At 37.1% G+C, this 24,205-nt stretch overlaps 1 protein-coding gene across 13 annotated transcripts in view; it reads right to left on the bottom strand.

Moving 5' to 3' along the window:
• PKNOX1 (PBX/knotted 1 homeobox 1) overlaps positions 1–24,205 on the bottom strand; it is a 52,119-nt gene that overhangs the window by 16,217 nt on the left and 11,697 nt on the right. For 5 of the 13 annotated variants that reach the window (XM_072847275.1, XM_072847171.1, XM_072847180.1 and 2 more), the window contains 7 exons: positions 23,650–23,733; positions 18,975–19,076; positions 16,134–16,261; positions 14,805–14,976; positions 3,177–3,347; positions 1,585–1,684; positions 425–522 (listed from right to left, as the gene is read on the bottom strand). In XM_072847275.1, coding sequence (XP_072703376.1) covers positions 425–522; positions 1,585–1,684; positions 3,177–3,347; positions 14,805–14,976; positions 16,134–16,261; positions 18,975–19,025 — 720 coding nt within the window. In that variant the 5' untranslated portion in view covers positions 19,026–19,076; positions 23,650–23,733. Of the gene's footprint in view, positions 1–424; positions 523–1,584; positions 1,685–3,176; positions 3,348–14,804; positions 14,977–16,133; positions 16,262–16,996; positions 17,120–17,876; positions 18,003–18,214; positions 18,334–18,974; positions 19,077–20,635; positions 20,779–23,649; positions 23,734–24,205 lie in introns of those variants that run through there. The other 8 variants (XM_072847214.1, XM_072847205.1, XM_072847232.1 and 5 more) reach the window with 7 other exon arrangements.

Genomic DNA, 24,205 nt, shown 5'->3' with positions numbered 1-24,205 from the left:
AACCTAGTTCAACAATTAGAAAAAGTTTTAATCATTGAAAGAGTGTCTATTTTATTCAGAGGGTTTTTGGTTTGGTGGGGTTTTATTGTTTGTTTGTTTGTTGTGTTTGGGGGTGGGGTTTTTTTTTTGTTTGTTTGTTTGTTTTTAAATCCATGTACCGATACTTTTCTGCCATCAGTAAAAAAATATACTTAACAGGTAGGAACTATGATGACCTGTCGTGGCAAGGGAGATCTGTCTGGGACCTTATCTCATGTTATACAACTTGTAACTCCTATAGCAGTGCTTGCATTAATTTTACATTAGTTACTACGTGTGCGTACACAGAGCTCATTTTGACTGTGTCAAATTTAAACCAAAACTCTTAAAACCAGTGGATTTATTTGAACCCAGAATACTATTCTGTGAAGCCCATGAAACAAACCTGAGAGTTCTGGATACGAATAGTCCCAGGTGACAGTGCTTGTGTCACCACTTGACCTTGCGGAGTGACCACAGTGACTGGCTGATACACTGTCCCCCCTTAAAACAAAACAGCAACAAAGATTATAGGTAAGTAAAAGCCCTTCAAATATTATTCTCTTTAAATACACAAACACATCAGCACTGCAAACAATACAACAGTTTTGATAATGTATCAACTATTCTTTTCTAGTAAGCATGTAAGATGTGCTCTTTGCTACACTAAATTTTTTTCCATCCACAAAAATCTGTATGAAATTTTATTATGTTTTCCTGTATTTTAGGCATTCTAAATCTATTTTCAAAGGAAAATGCCATGACTATCAGGCTATAAAACAGTTTCATCGTTTTAACTGAGCTAACTCTTCAGCCAACAAGGGTCACAACACCAAAACCACACCTATGTGCGTTGACTGGTTAGGGCAGTCAGCTGGGTGACATCTAGATGTTCAGGTCAACTAAGGTGACAGAATCTTGGTGAATGCATAGGGGGTCCTGGACACCAAAGCCACAAAGCACATATTGTGTCTCAGGATAACCTCTCTGCAAGTACATGCTGTAGGAGCAGACTGCATTGCTTTGTTGCATTTGTAGTCAAGGGTTTTTTTTTCTGTTTGTTTGTTTTAAAATCTTGCTTAGAAGCAAGATATAACATTTCAGTTCAAATGTCATCTCCATACAATAGCAGAACAACTTGGACAACAAGGATTTCACAGACTTGTAGGTGTGGTACCAAAGTCCATAGATCATGAGACAGCTAGCAAGTGCAATAATTTAGGTAATGCATGTTTTTGTCAAACAGAATTCTTTTTTTTGAAGAAAAAGGGGGGGGAAGAGTAAACACACCCCCCCAGTCTTGAAATATCTTTTAACAAAAGTAGCGCTGCACAGAAAGATCTTTTAATATTATATATATGTAACCTCCACTCACATATGCATACTTGGTACACATATAAGTTAGACAAACATTCGGAAAACAGTAAGGCACCAGTAAGTATTATAACAACTTTTCAGGTATTAGAGTTAAAACACATTTTAAAAGTGTTTGTGTTTTTTTTGTAACAACTATAAAAGAAACCAAAATGAAGAGCAAGGTGCCAGTTTTTCTTTACTGTGTCATACCTGCTACTGTTGCCATAGTTACATTTCCCTGCTGCAATGCTGATGCTGGCACCATAATCCCTTGGGGACTGAGCGTGCCTGCAATGGCACTTGGAATTTGCTAGAAAAACAAAACAATTAGTTGCTTGCATTTTTTTTGAAGTTGTGGTTTTTGGATTTATTTTTTTTTTAAGGAGATAAAGCATGCTTGTGTAATTTTGGCTCTAAAAATACATTTGGAGTTTAATCACAGGATTAACTTGAAAGAGACTTCATTAGAGGTTCATCATTACCTACATTAACTTTCTCATTATCACCAACCATTACCTTTGAAAACCCTCATGAAAGCAACTGTTAGAAAAGACATAAAACTACCTTGAGAAATTTTAGGAAAGAAATGATTCTAGGTATATAAATAGTAAGAGAAACAGTTTCCAAAGGCACAAGGGAAAAAGGACAGATTAAATGGACCCCTGATGCTCTTATTACAAGCATCAAAGCTTTAGAATTTTAGTTACTACCTTAATTCCTTCAACTTCAAAATAATGTATTAAGTATTCAAGATGCCCAATATGTTTTATTCTGCTCGGGATAGTTCTTACTCAACCCTGACCATGCAAACTCTTACACATTCCTTAATACGTACAAATAATCTCTATTGTTACCAAATGCAAAATTCAGTACCTCCTGTCTCTCCAGAAGACTGTAACAGACATACAAAAAATATCTTTTAAAAGCTGTTTTTGTCTGTTTTTAGACTCTCCTTTCCACACTTCCAGACACCAAAACCTAAGTAAGAAGTCCAGACGGTGAAGTTTAAAAGTCATTGAGGCTCTTCAGAATATAGAGCATCAGATACATTAGTAAGTCAGAGAAGGATCATCCCCTAAGACTAGATATCTAGTAGGTACTCGGATGGCAGGGGCTCACTTTCCAGCATCTAACAGCAGAAGCATCAACCATAATGTACTAACTGTTGTTAATTAACTGTTGTCAATTTACTACAAAAAATGCAATTGGTTATTGTATTTCGGTAATGTCAACTGTATATAAACTGAGGTTCAGATGTATAGAAATGGGTACTGGTCATAATTACACAGTCACCCCAGGTGACATGCAATGATATACATCTCAAATATTGCAACTATAATCCATCAGACACTGTCTATTTGTTCCAGAATACAGATTGTGTATAAAAATTATCAGCCATCTCAATATTTTAATGAAGCAGACTAGACTAAGGAGACCTTCTTAACACAGAATTTTTTTCTTCTCCTTTGTTTATCGTTTCCTAGCCTCCTTCCAACAAAATAGCAAATCCAGGCTATTCTGAGTATCTCCATTTGCTAAACTGACGGGAAAATCATAAAAGAAAGACAGACCAAAAAAGTGACTCTCTGTTCTGGCACATTTCAACAAATTTGTCCATCAGGCAGTGGCACACAGGTGTGCACACAAAAAAAAAATACAGCTCTTTCTACTCTTAATAACCGATTTTGAGAAAGTAAAGAAACTACAGAAACTCTGTTTGCAAACTAATAGCAATAGAAGTGTAGTTATAACTTCCTAAGGAAATCTAAGCAAAAATACGCTTACTTGTATTTGAAACATACCTGAGATTGCACAGGTGAATAAGGACTTCCAGGCTCTCCACTTAATAGAGTTTCACTGTTCATTTTTGTCTTCAGGCAGGCAATGTAACGACTACAGAAATCCTTGCAGAGTTCATTAACCTTTTCTAGCTCAAGCAGATGGATACGTAGAACTTGGATTGCTTTTACCATCTAGGGAGAGATTTGGAAACAAAATAACGGTTAACTTAAAAAAATATTTGATGAGATTTCAGCAAACACTACTTTCCAGTAACAAAGACCATCCAATTAAAGTAGAGTTACTAATTGCTAAGTGCTGACTGGAGTTTTCTAGCTCTGGCCATTATGCTCCTAAAATGTGAAAGGAACACGTTTACATACAAAACCTGTATCTTTCCACTGCATAAGTACACTACCATACAGGAGAAACAAAACACAACAACAATATAATCTTTGTCATATGTGACACAGTAGGAAGACAGAGCATAGTTAAGGTGTACATGGAGCACAGAATGAGCCTGCATATCCACGTGATCTTTTATCCCCATCATACAACTCTGAGTCATACACCACACGAGACCAAAAGTGAAGGAAAGTAATCCCATCCACACATATTACTTGGAAGTGTGGTTGGAACAGCCTCGGTAAGCAACAGTCATCTTGAGCTACATATCAGAAATATCAGGTTCAGTTCCACATTACACCCTGACCCAAGAAAACCAAAAGTGTACAGATGAACTTGACATACACTGAGAAGACCCTTCTGTAACTTAGCATAAATTTCTCACACAGATTGCTAGAGAGCGTGAAAGGTACAGGAAATGGCCTGCCATCTCGCCTATAACAAAAACACAATAGCTTTTATTTGTCTATAAGATTAGAATAAAGAGGTCCCAAAGTTTGTCACATTGTTCAACAAAGCTTGAAGTAATGAAACAGTTCTTCAGTCCTAGACCTTTGAAGTGCCTCTGCAATTGTATGTCAAAGATTAACAACTCTGGGGTAAAATCTTGTAAGAACTTCCAGGTGAGGAGGCTGTTTCTGAAATACAAACCATTAAATACAAAGCACTAAACCCAATAACAAACCCATGTTTAAACAAAAATTGAAGTAGAGGAGATATGTATGTGATGAGAATACTTATCATGCTTACTGTGAGAAAAAGGCTCATAAGCTTGGACAGCTAATGGTATTACATACTGCATAAAAATAGCTTAGGTGATTGTAAGGATCACGGCAGAAGATCAAAAGCTGAAACCCAATCCAGATGGCCTAAATTTTCATGAATCACTAGGAAATACAGGACATTCAAATACGTACATAACACACTGGCAAAGTAATTACTTGCTTTATTTTTTATGCAGCGCACCATCCCCAACATTTACTTGCTATGCTAGATCTCCAAGAAAAATAGCCTTCAGTCTTATGAAACTGAACAGATTATAATTTTGAAACATAGTGCAGAGCTTGATTTTAGCATTATTTGGAAAAATCTGTCCTATATGAGGAGTCATTTACCTGGCCGGAGCACCGAATCCAATGACCAGAAATGATAGCTTACTAAGTAATCCACTTATTACTTCTAACTAAAGAAGGCAACTGGGAGCTGAAGTTGCCTTTGTTCAAAGCATCTAAAGGAGATCAAGGCAGGCAACCTCCTGTGTGTACTCCCCTCTCCACCATGATGACTTTAGCTTTCATTGTGACAGATCTTTTCCCTGTTTTTTCAGTAAAAGGTATTCCAGTTGTATGACACTCACCCTGTGTAGAAAATTGTATGTTAAAATAAACAAGAGAAAAAAAAAAAAAAAAGAAGTGATAACAAAAAAGGAAATCTTATCCCCTCATAAGGCTAAAAAGAAAAAGAAAAAAAACCCCATGTATCTTTAAAAGCACAGCTGCAGAAAAATCTGAGCTGTAGACTTGAGGCAGTTGATCCAAATTAAAATCTGGTAACTCTTATGACCTATGACACCAAAAGTCTTTGAAATAATAAGTGCAATGGCCCAGTGCTGAGGTATATAAAACAGCAGTCTTCTAAAACAGCCCTCAGCAGTGGTTGCTGTTTAAACTGTGTTTAAGCACCTTTAAACACAACCAAGTCAAACCATGCAAATTTAACTAGATTTTAACATAAAACAAAGGTCATCTATGTTTAAAGATATTCTGCTCCTTTCAGAATTAACGATTGTTCTGTAATACTGCAATAGCCAAAGAGTTTCAGAGACAAAAAAGCTTGAATTATAAAATTCTTCATGTGTGGCAGACCAACACAGAGCACATATATTAGTGAATGCCTTAAACATTCAGCTAAAACTGAGGTAACAAAAATATGCCTTTGGGCACATAATATTTGACTGCATTAGTGATTAGTTTTGCTCAGTCAGGAGGGTTTCTTTTTCTTAAACCATTACCCATATTTATATTATTTATTTATCAGCATTTGTTTGGAGGAAAAATAAAAGTTCTTTCTTCAGCTCACATTTAGTTTCAAATTGATGGTTGATACTTGAAGTGAAAATTGAATTAAAAGTCAAAATTAACCATAAACCAAGAATTAGTAACACTATCCAGGTTTCTGCAGAGCCACACACAGTCACACTACTCTTACAGGAAGCTGCATTACTGTGGTTAGGGAGGCAAACAAAACTTTGTAAATACGCCATGCCTGTCACGAGGACTTATTTACTCATTTTACAACTACACTAATTGCGGCCATATGGCTCCTGCTCTCTTGCAGCATGGGTGGACCAAACTTAAATTTGTTGGCAGAAGTTCACTTTTTTCTTGAAACTAAAAACATGAAGAACTCCTGATAAAATCATCCATGTTGAACAAAGGTAATACAAAGAAATGTTTCCAGACAGATCACAGCAGCAGTAATATTTCATTCCTATGTTCTTAAAAGGCACACCTTAAAAATCTACAATAACCATGCTTTTGTTATTTAGTGCTACTGAGTAGAATATGCCACAGAACAATGAATTTTTATAACCCATGTGATTCAGCCTTTTCAGCTGTAGAAATAAACTTGGAGCTTCATTTCAGAAAAATGCACAAAGACAGAGGTAACCATGAGATATATGTACATTACTGAAACTGCAGTAAATGGTAAACTATTAAGCAGACAGAAAGATTACTGAAAAACCTCCAGTTCTTGCTAAAACTGCTATCCAGAGCATATCCACCTATAAATATATCATATATTAAATTTGGAGACATCTTTAGCCCTAGAAGTGCTTTAGATTGTGCCTGCTTTCTGTCTTTTCAGTGCCTCAAGCACGTGGTACAAAGGGCACAGAACACACTATGCACTACCTTACTCATAATCCCCAGCTCACCTTGTTTATCCAAAACATATACCCACAGTTTTTTTACAGATTTCAGGGCACATAACATAAGCATATAGCAAATACGTATGTGGGCAACATATATGAAAGAATCTCCATATATGGACAAGTAAGTAATCTTCTCACTCAAATGACTCTCCTCATGCAAAAAACCAATTAAATATGTACATTCACAGCTCACCTACCTTCCTGAGCAAATCCTTCTGGGGTGATTTAGGTGTTCAGGGGAAGAACACAAACTCTGGGAGAGGGGGTATTTTGTTTTCATTTGTTTTGATTTGATAACCTCTCTCCCCCCTATTTGGAGTCCCCAGCTATGAGACATAGCTAGGAAAGGTATGACTACAGGTTTATGAGACAGTTCTGCACATTACAATAGTAAGGACACTTTTCAGAAATGCAAAAGCATGGCATGTTCACTCAAGAATATTCAAATGACATCAGCTGGCTTCAGGACCACCACAACTTTTCCTGACACAACTAAAAATTCAATAGGATAGTCTGTGAAAATAGGGTACCGAACCAAAAATCCTTACCCCAAACAAAACAAAAATCTCGGGGGTCTTCAAAAAAGGCAGTGTCCTGTTCAAATACAAAAGTGAGAGTATATTTAACACCCCATGTTTTGTATTGTTTCTAGACTTGATAAAGCCTTAAGTAACCTGCTCTGACTTCACAGCTGACCCTACTTTGTGCAGGAGGTTGGACTACAGACCTCTTGAGCTTGTAATCCAACCTGAATCATCCTGTGGTCCTATGAATGCGGGGAAATCAAAAAAGCCACCCATATATGGGCAGAGTTTACTCTGAATAGAAGCTATACAAGAGGTAGGAACCATCCTGAGGCAACATGATGTTTCTGCAGTGGCTGGGTTAACAGTAAGCAACAAAGAAGTGCTAAGTACTGAATGTCTTAAGACATAATGTAATCTGTGAAAGCTCTAAAAATTATCTGCAAACACTCATGCTGAACAACTTCTTAGACATGGAGGAACCTGTCCATGTAAGTCCTAAGCACAAAAGGATACTAATGGAGAACAAAGAGAAGTTGGTTCATTGGTTCATTCCAAGATCCATTTTATCTGTGAAAATGAGATAGAGATGTCAAAGGATAAGGGGCAAAGGGTAAGGAACTCCAACAGATGATACTCTGTTATGGGGATACAGCTGAGCACGCTTCCAGAAAGAAGCACATGCACTTGGGAACCTCTGGCTAGCTATACAGACCACCAAGACCTGGTTCTTAACAGCAAACGCATCTCTTCTGGTACTGATGCTTGATATAAGGACTAAGGTGGAGGCAAAGTAACAATCCACACTTCCAGTCTAGTACGTAAAAAACGAGCACAACCTTCAGCTTCCACTTTCTTCCCACAGGGACTAGGATTCAAAAAGGGGAGGTCTGCAGCACTTCTTGCAGTTAATCAGCACTTACATCAAGTTCAGAGAAGATCAATGGAGACACAGACAGAATGAGTGACCAAGAATCAGAAAAGAGAACAAAATTGTTGAAAACCAGAAGATCCCTGTAGAAGACATTCAAAGATAGAAGATAATTCTGGCTCCGATAATATGCTGTGCCATGCGTATCTATAAGAACTAAATATTTACTGCAAAAAATCACAAACTTGTACCTCTCTCTTTTACCTCCCTGAATGGTCTAACCTGTGTGGTCAGAGCCAGTGAAGTTGTAAGGGAAAAATTTCAAAGTTCTGTTTGTGGCCAATAGTTCCTGAAGAGCAAACACAACTACCACAGAAAAGCCACTTCGTGTATTTATTAGGGATGGACTGGAACTCCTGAGAGAGTTTCAGTCCAAGGACAACTACCTTTTCTGACTGGAAGATGAATCTGTGTTAAAAGTAAAGACATACCTAGAATGTCAAGACTTCCTAGATCTCAGGGCAAGCTGATAAAATCTGTCCAGGAGCTAGTATTGAAGCTTCTCAGTTTTCTTTCAACAGATCTTAGAATTGAACTTTGCATTTTCCTGAAATATGCTCTTTCTTGGAAGGAAAAGAGGCATCTTATATACCTCTCAGACAAAGGAAGAGACAACAAGTGAAACTTCAAGCTTCAGGAAACCATAAGACAGTTTTGTGGGTTTTCTAGTGCTGTAGGTTGTGAACACAAACCATTGCTGACTCTACTACATGAAAGCACATATAGGAAAAGAATAGGAACGTGGCAATAAATCAAATAAGAAATATGCTTAATCCAGGTTATTTCAAAGAGTTCCTTAAAAATTCATTTAAGGAAAAAACCACCTTCCACAAGAACGTGCCATTTTTTCCACCTCTTTCCAAACTCGTACGATCTATTCTGAGAAATTCTCGCTCTTTTAAATATGCTGAAGCCTAATACCAAAGTTCTGACCCGATTCAGAAGCCATCAATATTTATAGAAATGTTCCCATCCACTTCACTGCAAACACCCTATTCTGACAATGTGTCTGACCAAGTCAGACTCGGGAAAGACACTGCAAAAGTAAAAGGCCTAGTAACACTGTTTCTGTGTTGACCATAACCCTTTGCCATGCCACTTCAAGATCACCAGCTGACACTCTTGGAGTGGTTAACTAGAAAGAATGGAATCCCTCCATCTAGATAACAAAAAAGGATTGAAACTTGGTTTACAGGCCAGGCTTAGCCATATATGGATATCCTTAAAATTAAGTTTCAGGTGGATGCTACCAGTATTTCCCAGTGCTGAAATCCTTTATACTACTAATGCAGGAAACCACCAATTAATTTAGAATGGGAACCATAATACCAAAGTAACAAGGTAATCTAGACTGTAGCTTACTAAGAGCTACTCAAGTCAGAACAACCTTACACCGCTCTTAAAGAACTTCCTTTCTGGTCAAACTGATCTAATGCCTGTGCTGTCCAGATTAACGTTCTGTGGTCCTCTGGATGAAACCCAAACTTTTCCTTTGGAATATTCAAGGCATTTCAAGTGAGTGCACTATGTGAAACGTTGCCAGGATTGTAAGAGGCCTTACAATCAGTACCTGTGACCCTTCACAATTTCTGTTATCTAGTCAAGTAGCCTATAGGCAGTATGGAGCCTGAAACAATACTCTGCTGTTTTGGAGCCATTAGTTTAAGCTCCATCACAAAAACTGTGCAGTGTAGTTGAGTTCTACAGGCCACTTCCAAAAGAAGGAAAAGGAAAAATAACTGACACAGCTGAATTAGTGGCCAGTTTCCTTACCGTAGGCAGGCCTGTGACTCTTTTCAGATAGGACTTGAATTTGGCTCTCTGTAGTGCTGTAATGTTCAATTCATCTCAGTTTAGCTCTGGCTCCAAGATGAATGATTGCTATAAGCAAGCATTTACACCTTATTTGTTTGACTCTGCTGGGGTCAGATAAGAGCACAGGTGGAAAGCAAGTAGCTGTCTGGCCTACCTGCTCCACCGTCCTGGCTTGTTCTAATTAGCAGTCTTCACTAGCTTCTCCTTTCAAGTGAATGGTTGATTTAACATTGAGTTAAAAAGGAGAGACGGTAAGAACAGAAGACATAACAAAGGTGCACAATATTAGAATCCTTCTCTACTAGAAAGAGATTTTTAATCTCTATAAGAATGTATATGTTTATGTGACACAAGGCAGAAAAAACTGCCCAGCCACAGTGTTCTCTCTGCAAGCACCAATATTTCAAGCTGAAGAAGAGACTGAAAACCATACTAGCTATTTCACAACTTGACAGAAACTCTTCTGCTCATTGCCCCTGACAAAATGAACAGCCTGTCAGAATGTCAGCTGTTCAGAGTCCCCAGCCTTCAGGACAGGCAGAGGACAAGTCGCACTCAGATTTCATTTGGTATCTAGTAATAGAAAGGCATAGCTAACAATACGACTACAGAACAGGAGTTCAATGCCAAAGATTTTTGATTTTGCAATGTGGTTCCAGTTTAAGATAGTACTGACCTCAGCAGGCATAGAATACAAGACATAAACAAATGCTTCCTCATCCATCTCAAGCAAAATTAGCCAGATTTGTGCAGCCCATTAACAAAGGTGAATACCACATAAAGCAAGAGACTTTGTCACCACTGAAATCACAAACAGGTCAATCGGCAGGAAGGACTATTTGAACATAGCAGACCCATCTACAACCAAAGTAAGCTAGATCTGAGAGAATGTTTGTGTACAACCAAAAGCACGTGAAGCAGGCCAAGGCACGCAGGATTTTTGGGAAGCCAATCTTTGAAGGCTCACAGAAACCACAGAATAGTTGAGGTTGGAAGGGTCCTCTGGAGATTGTTTAATCCGCCCCCCTGCTCAAAGCAAGGTCAACTAGGGGGCAGATTGCTCAGGGACACATCCAGTTTGGTTTTGACTATCTCCAAGGATGGAGACTCCATAACCTCTCTGGGCAACCTGCTCCAGTATTCAGTCACAGTTACAGTAAAAATGTTTTTTCTTAAGTTTTAATGGAGCTTCCCGTGTTTCAATTTATGTCCATTTCCTTTTGCCCTTTCACTGGGCACCGCCGAGAAGAGTCACAGAGTCCGTCTTCTTTATTCCCCCATTAGGTATTCAGATACAATGATAATAACCCCCCAGAGTTCCACTGCTGCAGACTAAACAGTCCCAGCTTGTTGAGCCTCTCTTCATATGAGAGATGCTCTAGTCCCCTAATCATCTTTTTGGTCCTTTGCTGGACTCACTCCAGTATGTCTGTGTCTAGTAGTGGGGAGCCCAGAACTGTACCCAGCACTCCAGATGCGTCTCACCAGTGCCAAGCAGAGGGAAAGGATCACGTCCCTTGACCTGCTGACAATGCTCTTCCTAACACAGCCAAGTATGTTGAATTTCTTTGCTGCAAGGATGCATTACTGTCTCAAAAATTTGGCTTGGGGTCCACCAGGACTGTCAGGTCCTTTTCTGCAAAGCTGCTTTTGAGCTCATTGGCCCCCAGAGTGTACCAGTGCATGGGGTTATTCCTCCCTAGGTACAGGACTTGGCATTTCCCTTTGTTGAACTCCATGAGATTCCTGTTTGCCTATTTCTCCAAAAGCAACAAAGTACCTCTGAATGGTGGCACAGCCATCTGGTTATCTGCCACTCCTCCCAGTTTTGCAACATCTGCAAACTTGCCAACTTGCAAACTTGGTACACTTTGTCCCATCATCCAGGTCATTAATTAAGATGTTAAACAGTATTGGTTCCAGTATCAACCCCTGGAGTACAGTGCTACTGACTAGCCTCCAGCTGGACTTCATGCTGCTGATCGCAATCCTTTGAGCCCAGCAGTTCACCCAGTTTTCAGCCCATCACACCATTCATTTATCTAGTCCAATTTTATCAGTTTGTCTGTGAGAACTTTATAGGAGACAATGTCAAAAGCCTTAGTAAAGTCAAGATAAACCACATCCATTGTTCTTTCCTCATCCACTGAGCCAGAACTACTACATTCCAACTATTAGATTTCAGATGTGCTTCTGAAAAGAAATTAGGATTAGAGAGATAAGGGAAAACAGTATATTTGTGTTGAATTCAGAGAGTTACAAATGAAGAAAATAACCTGAGGCTTAGCAAGTCAGCAGACCTGCTTCATGCAGAACAGAACTAACTCTCATTTTTGAGTAAAGTATTGGAGGCAAGTATATGCAAAAAAGTCTTTGAAGAAAGTGCCATGGAAAATTTTATCGGTGTCTTCAAATTCACAGCTGATGTGCAAGCAGTGCTCCAGAGGTATCACTAATAGCAGTAACAAAAACCCAAACATGTTAGAGTGAAAGAGATAAAGAAAGAAGCAATTCCAAAATTATAAGGATTCCTGGTAGTCAACTTCCTAGATGCCTGGGTCAAACCACAAGATCCTGAAACTGGTATGTTATTTGGGGAATTCTGTGTGCAATTCATCCTCTAACAACCAAAGGTCCCACAAGATTTTGTACATGTGCAAATTAGCATCTGTGATGAACTGCAGTTTTTAGCTTGGATTTAGTCTTCCTCAGAAACTAATTGCTCTTTAAAGCATTTATGTCCTTCTCCCTCAATAATGCACTCCCTCCCCCCCCCCCCCAAATTTGCCTGAGTGCTTTCCTGTTCAAGAAAGATCTAAAATGATGGTACCAGTGGCCCTTAATCTCCAAGGATTTCTGCACCCCAATGGAACAGCCATACTCTTTACAGACAGACCATCTCATTATAACCATTCTGAAGTACTTATTTCTGCTTACAAATGTAGCACAATCATTAATAGTATTACACCACTCACATTTCAAACAAATTAAAAAAGCAAAGCATCCCACTGCTGCTCACGCTAGGGCTGTAATTAAAGAAGAGAGTTATCGTTTATTTCCCCTTCCCTTTATTCTTCTTCTTTCATATTCTATTTTTAATTCCTACAGTGACAGTCATTCTGCTACAGGGTTTATTCATGGAACTGTTTCAGCAGGTATATCAATGCTTCTTTCTATTTAGAAAACTAAGTCACTATCTGTATCAATAAATATTTCTCAGGTGAGCTGCATCAAAATTTGCCCACAAAGATCTAATGATTAAGATATTAAATTGAGATTTTGGGGGTTCAATTTTGTTCTAGTTGTAACTTTGGTCAAAGTGGCCAATGCCCGTTCTTCAGTTCTTCATTTATAAACTAAGAATCTTTACACCAATACTGGAGTATCATTATGTATCATATTATGCGTCCTGTTTTAGCTGCTTTCCCATCATTCTGAAGAACATCGTGTTAGAAGACGACCCAAACCAAAAACCTTATTTGAGCCTCAAAAAGTTTCCAAACTACAAATAAAAGCTTCTATAAGACAAATAGCTCCACAGCCAAAGCTGTAAGAGAACTTTTTGAAAGCACTCTTGCAGGTGGATTAGTGCAAAGTGAATTGCGTTAACTTGATCCATCTTTGAAGAACATTTAATCTAAGGTGACTTTATGTTTACATAGGCTAAGATAATTGACACAATGTATTAAGGTATTTCAATTTTGGGCACTGTAACCTACAGTTAAAAGGATATAACAAGTAGCTGAGAAGGTAACTTTTTATGCTTCTTTAGCTAGAGCTGTAAAAGCTTGCCTCACTCTAGAACATACTGTCTTCTGCCTTCTTTACTCTCACACTGGTCTAATTATACATAGACACTCTCGTAGCTTTATTTTCCATGACACTATTTAAATACTATCTTCCCAGAACATAAGTACACTAACGATTGGTCATAAAGTGCCTGGAACGAAATCAAGTTATGTAAAAGGACTATTTAGGCTGCTTGCAAAAGCAGCCAAAATTGACCCCTTTTTTGCAACAATATGTGCCCCTCCCAACATGCTGTTCACTGCAATACTCCTGCCAATTCTAAACAGAATCTCAGATTTATTTCTTGTTTAAGTCTTGGTTTTGTTTAAGAGTTTTCTCCAAGTATGTTACCTTAGCCTCCCACACAGGATATTATTTGCATAAATCTTTCTAGATATCAGCTTTAAAATATTACCGTTTCTGTTGTTTACAACCTCCCATCAATTTAGGGTTTTTTGTGAACTTCAATATTTTAAGTAGCCTTTTCTCCTATGAGGTAGACTCAAGGACGAAGACTTGTTTTATTACACAGTCCCCTTAAATGAATAGGTTTTCAAAAAATGAAACAAAACATTTGACCCCTGTAATTCTAACACTCTTGAATATGATAAAATCTAGTTGCAATATGACTCTAAAGAGATGAAGGCAGGTAGACAGTTTAGAAACTAGCATGCCAAGAGAGGTGTTTTCTAGAGATGTGATTCAAGAGAGAGACTAAAGGACTGGGGAAATCACAGCTTCATCACAGGAAGGGCTTTCAGAAAGCCTAAAGGAGACAATGACATGACAGAAAAAAAATTGTGTACATTAAAGAGTTTCTAAGCTCATCTTATAACAGCTCTTCTCCCCACATTAACGAGATGAACCCTGATTAAAAAAACAGTTGGAAAAAACTTACATCAATTACATGTTTTTGATAAACATATGTTATACACTTGACACACTAAAATTGATTTGCAGAGTCAACCTGGCTACGGCAAGCATATGTTTCTGTTTGTCTCTAATACACTGATTTCAGCCAGTTTAGAATAGGAAACAACTGTGAAGGGCCCAGTGTAAGTTTACAGATAAGAGGGAAAAATGGGGTCAGAAAAAATTAAAAAAAATGTTTCTCAGCATTAACATAAAGAAGAATCTCTTGTAGGAAGAAAAATGTGAGGAGAAACCGTAAGCATCAGTTGAGATCAGAAATTAGGAAGAAGAAGCAAATGTGACGATTGTTTCAGAAATAAAAGAAACAGCTTATACTTACCAAATTATCAGTTTCTGGATCTTCACAGAAAAAGGGTTTTCCTTCTTTCTCCTGCTTCCTTACAAAATTTTCAATATCTACATCAAAACTAGCAGAAGTTGTGCCTTCTGAGCCTTGTGTAGATTGTTCACATTTTTCAAATAATAGTGCTAACAAGGGAAATAGTGGGTGCCTAGAATAAAAGTTAAAATACATGAATAAGTATTTTCACTTATATGTACACCACTGAAAAGTAAGACATCTGGCTCACATAAGGCAACAGTCACTCATGTAAGAAACGGAAAGACAAGTCTTGGAAGAGACTGCATATAACACCACTGGCTATAGCAAAACATGATGAAAATTTTTTTGTTTTTTTTTTCCCATTTTGATTTACTGCACACTCTAGAGGCAAGTAAAGCAGTAAAATATGTATATTTAAATAAAGAGGAAAATCACAAGCTAAAAACCTATGACATGCTATTTAACTCACTATAATTGAGTGGCAAGAGAGGCATTAAATACAGTGCACTAGAAATTAGGATTTACAAATAGAATGAATGCAGATTTAAATTATAAAATAAAGTCCGTTAAAGTTCATTTATTCTTCAATGGGGGCCTTATTTATACATCAAAAATAACTTTACAGAACTGAGAATAGTATGCAGGCTGTACTCAGAGGCCTCCTATGAAATCATGCTCAGAGCAGAAGATGATTTTGTTAGCACAAGTCTGTAAATGAGTGGGTACACCTTTCTGCTTCGGTTTTTAGTTTGTATTTTTTTTACCCGCAAACTGGTAATAATTATGTATTTATAAAAAGCACTTAAAGTGAAAGAACACTTAACCTCATCAAAACTGAGCATACTGTTTAGCACAGCACTTAACACTGGAAAAATCTCAAATTAGTATGCTTATACATCAACATTTAATCCAGTTTGAGCTAATTACTGGGCAATAGATTGTTATCCCTAAAGAAAAGGGAGTAAAGATCGACCGAATTACAATAAAAATAAAATCTCACGTGAAAGATAAAAGTGACAGTATAACAAATAGTGACCATAGTTCAACAGTCTGAGTAGCCTGCTAAATTTCACTTGTGCTTTAAAGGCAGCCACCTTTAGAATATCCTTTAAAACTATGCTGAAATTGAAGAATCCCACAATAAAGGGAACATTTTTTTTCTTGGCTGAAGGCTGACAGTGAAGCTAATTTGATCTCATTCCTTCCCTGCAAACTACTGAGACAGTTAGCCAAGAGACCACCTGATTTTAAGCTACTTATTATTAATTTTAAAAAAAATCCTCTATTCTTTACCCTTCAAAAGACAGAACATGAGTCCATTACTACCTGTAAATGGCCTGCTTGTCTGCATCCATTGGAGTCTGAGATTCTACAGGGGCAGGACTCACCCCTTCTGCATCAGTTTCAGAGCAGTTGGGATCTTGTTCAGTTTTTAACTCTGTTACTACTTGCATCTGTAGAAAAAGAGTAAGTTAAGTAAATCTGTATGCTTGACATAAAATAAGTGTACTCTTTTCTAAGAAAATAGCAATGCAAAAGGCTACTAAATTGCCAGGAGGTTGGTATGACTTGGCAGTTACACAAAAAGCCACAGCAATAAGAAAACCCCTCTTTTAATCCTTGACACTTTTTGATGGGTAGGGTAAAGGTCATGTCAAGTTTCAACACTCAGCTTTAAAATAGGAATGACAGATATTACTAAATTGTTAAAGCATTTTGTCTCTGAAGTGGCTTTTTTTGGAATAGGCTAGAGTACATTGCTCCAAAAAATTTATAGGGATGTCTGCATAAAAAGCCTTTAGGATGAAAACAACAGAAAGGAAAGTTTCTACTCTTAAGTTTTCTTTCTTATTTCTTGCTGTGCATTATATCAGGATACTGAAGAAAAGAGATCCTGAAGTTTTTCTTGTTCATTAAAATGCACATTTTCTTACAAAGAACTGAAATATTGTGTCCCTCCAATCTTTCAATTACCAGGAACGTAACCTCCCCTGACCTTTACCACTCAAATTTACACATTGTAATAACAAATTATTTTAGGAATATCAAGTTACTGGAGAAAACAGCAGTAACTGCTTCTACAAATTAATTTAACACACAGTTACACAGTCTGCCACCACTGGAAAAACAACATAGAGCCACAGCTTCTACTGAGCACCTCCTAAATTGCACTAGGTAGCTGGTAATACCTTTGAGGTGCTTAGAAGGTGTTGAAAGTGGTTTTCCCATCACCTCCAGCTAAATATCTTTCAGGCTAAAAGGTCTTAAAGGAACCTGACCTCTGAAAGTCATAGTTTCCACCCCGCAACCCAAACTCCTTGGTTTTCTCCCCTTTGAGCACTGGGAACATCTGTACAAAGACAAGAAATCACTGCAATCTTTTTTTTATACTTTAACCCTGACAAGTTTTATCTCAAGTAGAGGACAGACACTGTTCTAGATATCACCAGGCAGCTCAAACTGACACCTGCAGAAAGGAAGTGTACAGAATGCAATCCTCTGCCCTCTTTTCCCGTGAGATGTACATATCACATCTCTCACAGGAACCCTCTGAGAGGAAAGCTGGCCTCCAGAAACTATTAGAGAACCTGACTCTGACAGAATTTAATCTGTTTCCACACAACATAAGCAAAAGGAATTTATACTATTCCCAACAAGAAGTCTGGGAGAACCAAAAGGTTTGTGCTTTATTACCTGTCAGGGCCAAGCCATCTCCTAGCAAAATAAGAAACTGAGAAAATACCCGCTTATCCTACCCAACAGAGCAGCCTGCCTTGCAAAAAGCTTTCTCAGCAAGCATAGATGATTTTTAAGCCAGAATGCTTGCAAAAAAGATGCAACTAATGGACTCATTTCTTGGCAAATGACAAGAAGGAGGAGCAAAATAAAAGAGGATGACTCATACAAGTGATTATAAATGTTGAGCCATATATCTGCAGAGCTTGAAGGGAGAGAGCATGTTCAGGTAGGGCTCTATCTCACTAGAAGGAGGAAATAGCTCACTTAAAACTGCAAGCTATTTTCTGTGGGCCATTTCCAAACTACAAAAGCAGCAGGCACCCAAATTACCTGTCTATCTTGGTCACCGAGAGCTTAAAATACAAAACAAATAGAAAGAAAATGCTCTCTCCCAATCCGTTCTTTACAAAACCAGGTATTACTTTCACTGATGTGTCACAGGATGGCATGTATTTGCTGGGGGAATAAAGTAAAAGATGTAAGGTAGGCGAGAGGAGAAAGAGAAATTAGAATTACAAGAAAAGAAGCAAACAACAACAACAACAAAAATCAATAATCCCAGATTGCATTCAGATAAACATCTTTTTATAAGAGATGGGAAAAGTTGCTGTTTTTCTTCTGACTGTTCGCCACTGTTGCCATCTGCTGACAGAAGTACTTGTATTTACTGCTTAGGGCTGACACATAGTAACGTAAAAATGGGTCTTCAGAGTACAGGCCACCGGCATGACTTGTCTCCAGTTAACAGAATTTTAATTTAGCAATTCAAATTGTTGCAATATACAGCCTGTTGTACAAAAAAGAAACATCATGACCAGACATATCTGAGTATGTTTCGTTATTCTAGCTGTTTGTTAACAGAAATAAGAAACTGGAAGCCCACTGACCAGCTTTCTAATTAGCAATTCTAATCAATAACCTAATTAAAATGAACTCAAGTATTTTACCAGTTTTCAGCCTGCAGCATAATTGCATCAACTTAACTGTAGTCAAAGCAGCATATAATTCTAGATAACTAAATTTATCCTTCACTTGCTCAAGACCAACAAGTCTATGACTGCGTAAGCGTCATCTATTGTAACTGCAGACATGTAAGAACACTGAAGTATCATATACACAAAATATTACAGATGCCCGTTTGACTTTTCTAAAAATAGGAACATTACAGCACACAAATCATCTAGAGCAGATTCAGAAGAAAAACCCTTATCTAACCATCCTTCTAGAAGTTAAGCAAAGTCATGCAAAGATTAGCTAAGCCTTTAATAAGTATCCAAGTATTAAAGAATAGCAGCTTATCACTTTAAAGATCTTTTTTTACAAAAAAGAACAGATACTTAAACAATGCCAAAGCAGGCACTAAAAAGTCACTACCTTTTTTCTCTTGCTAACTGTATTTAGTTCATAGAGAAAGAAAAACACACCTACCTGTTGTCCATCTTGATAGTTGTCTATACTTAATGTCTGTGTTGCCATCATGGTTAATAAAATGTTAATTATGTCAAATCATCATAAGTATGAACAAATAGTCTTTTAAAAAAAAAGAAAAGTCAGTTACAAAAGTGACCACTTAGAATCTAGTTCTAAAAGATTAAAAAAAGGATAAAGATTTATGCACACCTCTGCCCAAAAAACCAGCTAGTTTATTGACAATAATTATGTGCATTTTCTCAAAAAAAGAAACAAACAAACAAAAAAACCAAGTTGGAAAAATGCAACAGGTTTCATCAACAAAAAGTTAATTTTATATTTTAATGTAAGATTTTTAATAAGAGGTTGAGGTTCTTTCACATTCACGAACTTCAAGTAAACTTTATTTTTGCACTACTTAACTAACTTATTCTAAGGTAATACATAAAATCTAGAAACAAGCAAAGATTGATGTTTCTGTGTTTTGAAAAGGCCAACAACACATTGAGCATTACTGTAACTGAAATAATAATAATCTACAACCAATGAACAAAATGTAAAAAGTGTTAAGGAATACCCTATTCACTTATGAGTATGAATCCCATATTCTAAAGTTAGGGCCTGAAATTACTCTTAGAAACCTAAGTCTCAAATCACTTCTGACACCAGGAATCTACCATCCAACTCATTTAAGGCTCAACAAAGAATGGAACAATACCTAACAACTTTTAAACAAACGGGCCTATGTGACTATATAGTTTCAGAAGTGACCTAAGAATTCAGAATTCTCATTTTCATAGACATTTGATACTTTGGGAAATACTAATTTTAGTAAGATTTATAACACAAGTAAATTTATGTATGTTATTCCCTTCCCTTTAAGCATTAGCTGGAGTTTGGTGCCCAGATGAGTAATTTTTTTTTTTTTTTAAAAGCTAGACATTCAGTAATTAAAAAAAAAAATTAGCATAGCACCACCACCAGATAGAGTTTATTCATCAAATTACTAATTTACATTTTATTTTCTTGTCAGATTAGCAGCCATTACAACTGAAATCACATAATTCATTAAGCTATTACCATTAAATATTACCACAGAACTCAATCTTCCTTGATGCACAGGAATCCTAATGTTTAGCTACTATAAAAAAATATTCATATTAAAAAAGAAGACAGAACTCATGTCTTGAAAAAGGTTACATCCAGGTATTAATTCCAGATTTTCTGCTCTCTTCCACTTATGTCAGTATCAAAGAACTAAGTATGAGAATTTTCACCAGCTAAGATCCGAACCAAAACCTTTTTTCTTTGTAATGTGTTCATTCACTACAAATTTTTCAACTATTTTTAAATCTTTCCTTCACCGTTGCATACTACTACAGTATATGATCATTTTGAAGAGCCATTCTTTCATTTCCGGATATTAGTCTCAAGTAAATGTTTCATTTAGGGAACACGGGACAAATTTCAAGATTCCCTTCTTTGTATACTTAACAGTTTCAGGCACAGAGACAAACCTAACTCCTCAGGACAAACCTCAAGCCTTACTTTGCATCAAGTTCTATTCAAAGTGCGATTCCTAAGCGTTACTGTGTAAACAGCTTTCAAGACCAGAGAAGTTCACCATGATGACATAAGCATGACTTCCTTTACAAATGAGGTTATTGACTTTCACTCACTCATGCTTAAATGGAGCTGTTACTCTTTGGGAGTCTATGCCATTTTACGCACACAAAGGCATCTTCGGAACCACAAATATGAGGAGACAGAGCAGATCCTGGTTCTGGCGTTGGGTCATGTGCTTGCAGAGCTGAACAAGTTACTATCGGTAAATAACATGCACGTATCATCTTAAGTAGCTTGTGGAATACTAGCTGAAAGGTATGCTACAGTTTGGGAACTCCTATGCTAAAGTATGTTTTTCTTAAGAATACAGTTTACAAAGGAAAAGAGTAAAGACTGCATTTAGAGTTTTTCTAATAGCTTTAAAGAAAGTATTTTCTGGTTCTAGTTTGTCTGTCTGTCTTTATAGAACAGCAGTATCTCTTTCTTGGAAACTCCAAAAATATTACTGATTTCTCCACCAAAATAAAAAAAAAAAGTGGGAACAACATAAATGCCACTCACTGATAGAAATACTTCAGATTTTTAAAATTTTGTTTATAGTTATGAATCATTTAATGTTAAAGTTAAATCAGCATTTGCCACAATAGCAAAGTGAGATATCTTTCAAAATACTTTAAGGGGACATATTCTAAAACATCAGCCCTGTAAGTATTTGCCTTATGTTTAAAAATTTATTTTCTTTCCAAAATGGTAGCTTACAACCAGGGCATTAGTGTCTTTCTGCACATACAAAATGCTGCTTTTCTTCCTTCTCAAAAGCCACATATTTAATATCCGGCTGTGATATCCAAAGCACAGACCAAACTACCCTCAAAATAAAAGTAGAACAGTTGAACAGATCCACAAAGAAAGAGTAAACACTATTCAGTGATTGTTTTAGATGCTGAAGAAGTTCCTCACAAAATGCTGTTAAAGAAATTGTTTGGCTGTGGGAGAAAGATGAAGTTCTTAGTCAGAAAGGAGGAAATAAGAAGAGGTAAAAAAGTCATAGAAGAGGAAGAATGTCTTAGAGTTAAGCAAGGATGTGCGATTGTATTAGTTAAACAAAGAACAACATGGAGAGGGAAGCAACAAAGATAACACATGTAAACTGGTGAAGACAATAGGGCATGGCAAGAATTTCTGGAGAATCAGACAAGCTGGACCAACCCTTCCTTCCAGATTTCCATAAGGAAGAGACATTCCACATCTGGAAATCCCTCAGGCCACACAAAGGAAGAAAGGGGGTACACAGCTTTGAGCTAGATCCATGGATTATTTCATCAAGAAGGACTTTTGCCCTATTTTCTCCCAGGGGAACGGCTGGAAAGAATTCTACATGGGTATAAGAGCTTCCCCTCTGACTGATAATTACAGTAAAAGAAGATTAAGCTATTAGGCAAGATAGCAACTGATGAGATTTAGTGAAGACAACTACTGCAAATCAAGAAGAACAAATTGAGCTAATCACACACTTAAATTGAGGCAATTAACTGAGGAATTACTTTGGTTCACTAAAGAGAAACATCTTCTCATTACCCACTAGTAGTAAGAGACAAACTATGTTAAACTTTAAGAAAAATAACTGAAAAGGTATTTACACATTTGGCTTTTATAACCTAATTTAGGATACAGAATCCAGTTCTAGTTAGCAGATACACAGCCTAAGCAGATGTTCACTCTGTGAACGATGCTAGACAAAGCTGGTATCGCTCCCAGATGTTTATCACTGCCACCCTGCCAGAGCTAATTACTTCCACAGAACATGTGAATGATTTCTGATCCTTTTTACATAAAGTCAGCTAGGCTAGTTCAACTCACTGTTAAAGGTGGCTATGATGTAAACCAGCTGACTTTGTCTGAAGCACATTGCTGTGCACTCATACAACCCCTGCTCCTGGCTGACCTATTAGTGTGGTAATTTCTGGCTCATGTGTGGCGATTATCAACTCACAGCAGGACCATCTTTAACCAGCACAGCTATACCCAATACTATATGGCCTAAGGTATCTGAAGTGGGCTTAAGAACACATGACTTCTGGACAACTTAGCTTTAAAAATGCCAATTATTCTTTGTTAAAGAAATCGAGAGTAGAAGGAAAACTGTGGATTTGTGTTATATTCAAAGAGTTACAAATAAAAACAAAATAAATCAAGGCTGAGAGAGTCAGCCAGTCTGCTTCATGCAGAACAGAATTAACTCTCATTCTATTTATTTTGAAAACAAAGTGTGAGGAAAACCCAAGGAAGTGTTTAAGGTCATGTAAACTGGAAGCTGATGCATGAACTGTAATCAGAAACTCCACTGATATCTGTGGCGAAAGGGAATTTGTAAAAGCACTGTGTTCTGCAAAACAAAGCGAAAGGAAAAAAATTCAAGCCTTTAATAAAAATAAGTATGAAGGTAAAACATTGAGTAGAAAGGAAGCTAAATTAAGAGGGGTAATCATAATAAAAACGTGGAGACTTTCTGCAAGTTAAGGAGTATCTAAGAGAAGAGATTAAAGGTGAGCTGAAACATGTACACAAAGTGATCACTTAACATACATCACTCCTCACTTGCTCTACTTACTCCTTCATAATTAAGAGCAAAGGGACCACCCAGTAACATTAACATAAGGTGCAAGTAAGCTGTTCAAGTTCAGTAATATCATTTTTAACATATACAAGCTACAACAGATGTTTGTAAGAGATATAAATAGTTATGCTTCAGGGTATAAACCAACCACTAACTGTCTTAGGGTTGTGAAGAAGCTACCCAACAGACTTGTTAACAAGTAATCATTCCTTCTAATCTTCCCCTATACATGTTCCTTTGAAGTCCTTCAGAGAGAAATGGATGACTGGCAGATTCAGCATGACTAGTTGTTCATTCTTATTCAACTTTAGTCCTGGCACTTGCTCTATAACTTAGATCCTTATATTCACAAGTTAAAAAGAAACAAAAATCAAAACAGCAAGCCTATGTGACACATGAAAAGCACCTATAACCAGCTTCACTTTTCATCAAAATACATAATGATATTTGCTTCCAGGGCACCCTGCTTTCTAAAGGAGATAAAATATTAGCTGTGAGAAAGCTGCTCACCCCTTTCCTTCAATGAGTTGAAGGCAACATTATTTTGTTCCAGCAGAGTGAATCCCACTGATGTACAACGTAGAGGACAGAAACCTAAAAACCAACAGAGAACTATTCAGAAGGAGACAACAACACAGAACATACTTTCTGAGACAACATGATTAAAGAAAATACTTCGGTTTATTATGTGGTTCCCTCCCCAAGTTTAAACAAACTGACAGGATTTTTTTTTGCATGTTTTGCAAAACTTTTTTTGCATTTTTAATAATCTCTAATCACACCCACTACCCCATGCTATTATTTGAACTTTCCCTCATCTTATTCCATTCATTCTCCATATTTATCTTTGCCTTTGCAGACACCTCTAACAGAAGGCTACATTTGGACTGCTAACTTGCTTGCAGTTCAACCTTTATATTTTACTCTCTGGCTCAGTGCCTGTCTGCTTAGACTAGACAAGACACATCCCAAAAATAAAACTACCAAATGCGAATAGGAATAACTCACCAGTGTTGTAAAAATTAAGCATGAAACCAAGAAAGGTGAAAGACTTTTTTTTTTAATT

The sequence above is a fragment of the Ciconia boyciana genome, chromosome 1 (genome assembly GCF_034638445.1).
Source record: "Ciconia boyciana chromosome 1, ASM3463844v1, whole genome shotgun sequence".
Classification (NCBI taxonomy): domain Eukaryota; kingdom Metazoa; phylum Chordata; class Aves; order Ciconiiformes; family Ciconiidae; genus Ciconia; species Ciconia boyciana.
The sequence above is the reverse complement of the archived record's forward strand: the minus strand, read 5'-3'. Positions and strand labels throughout refer to the sequence as shown.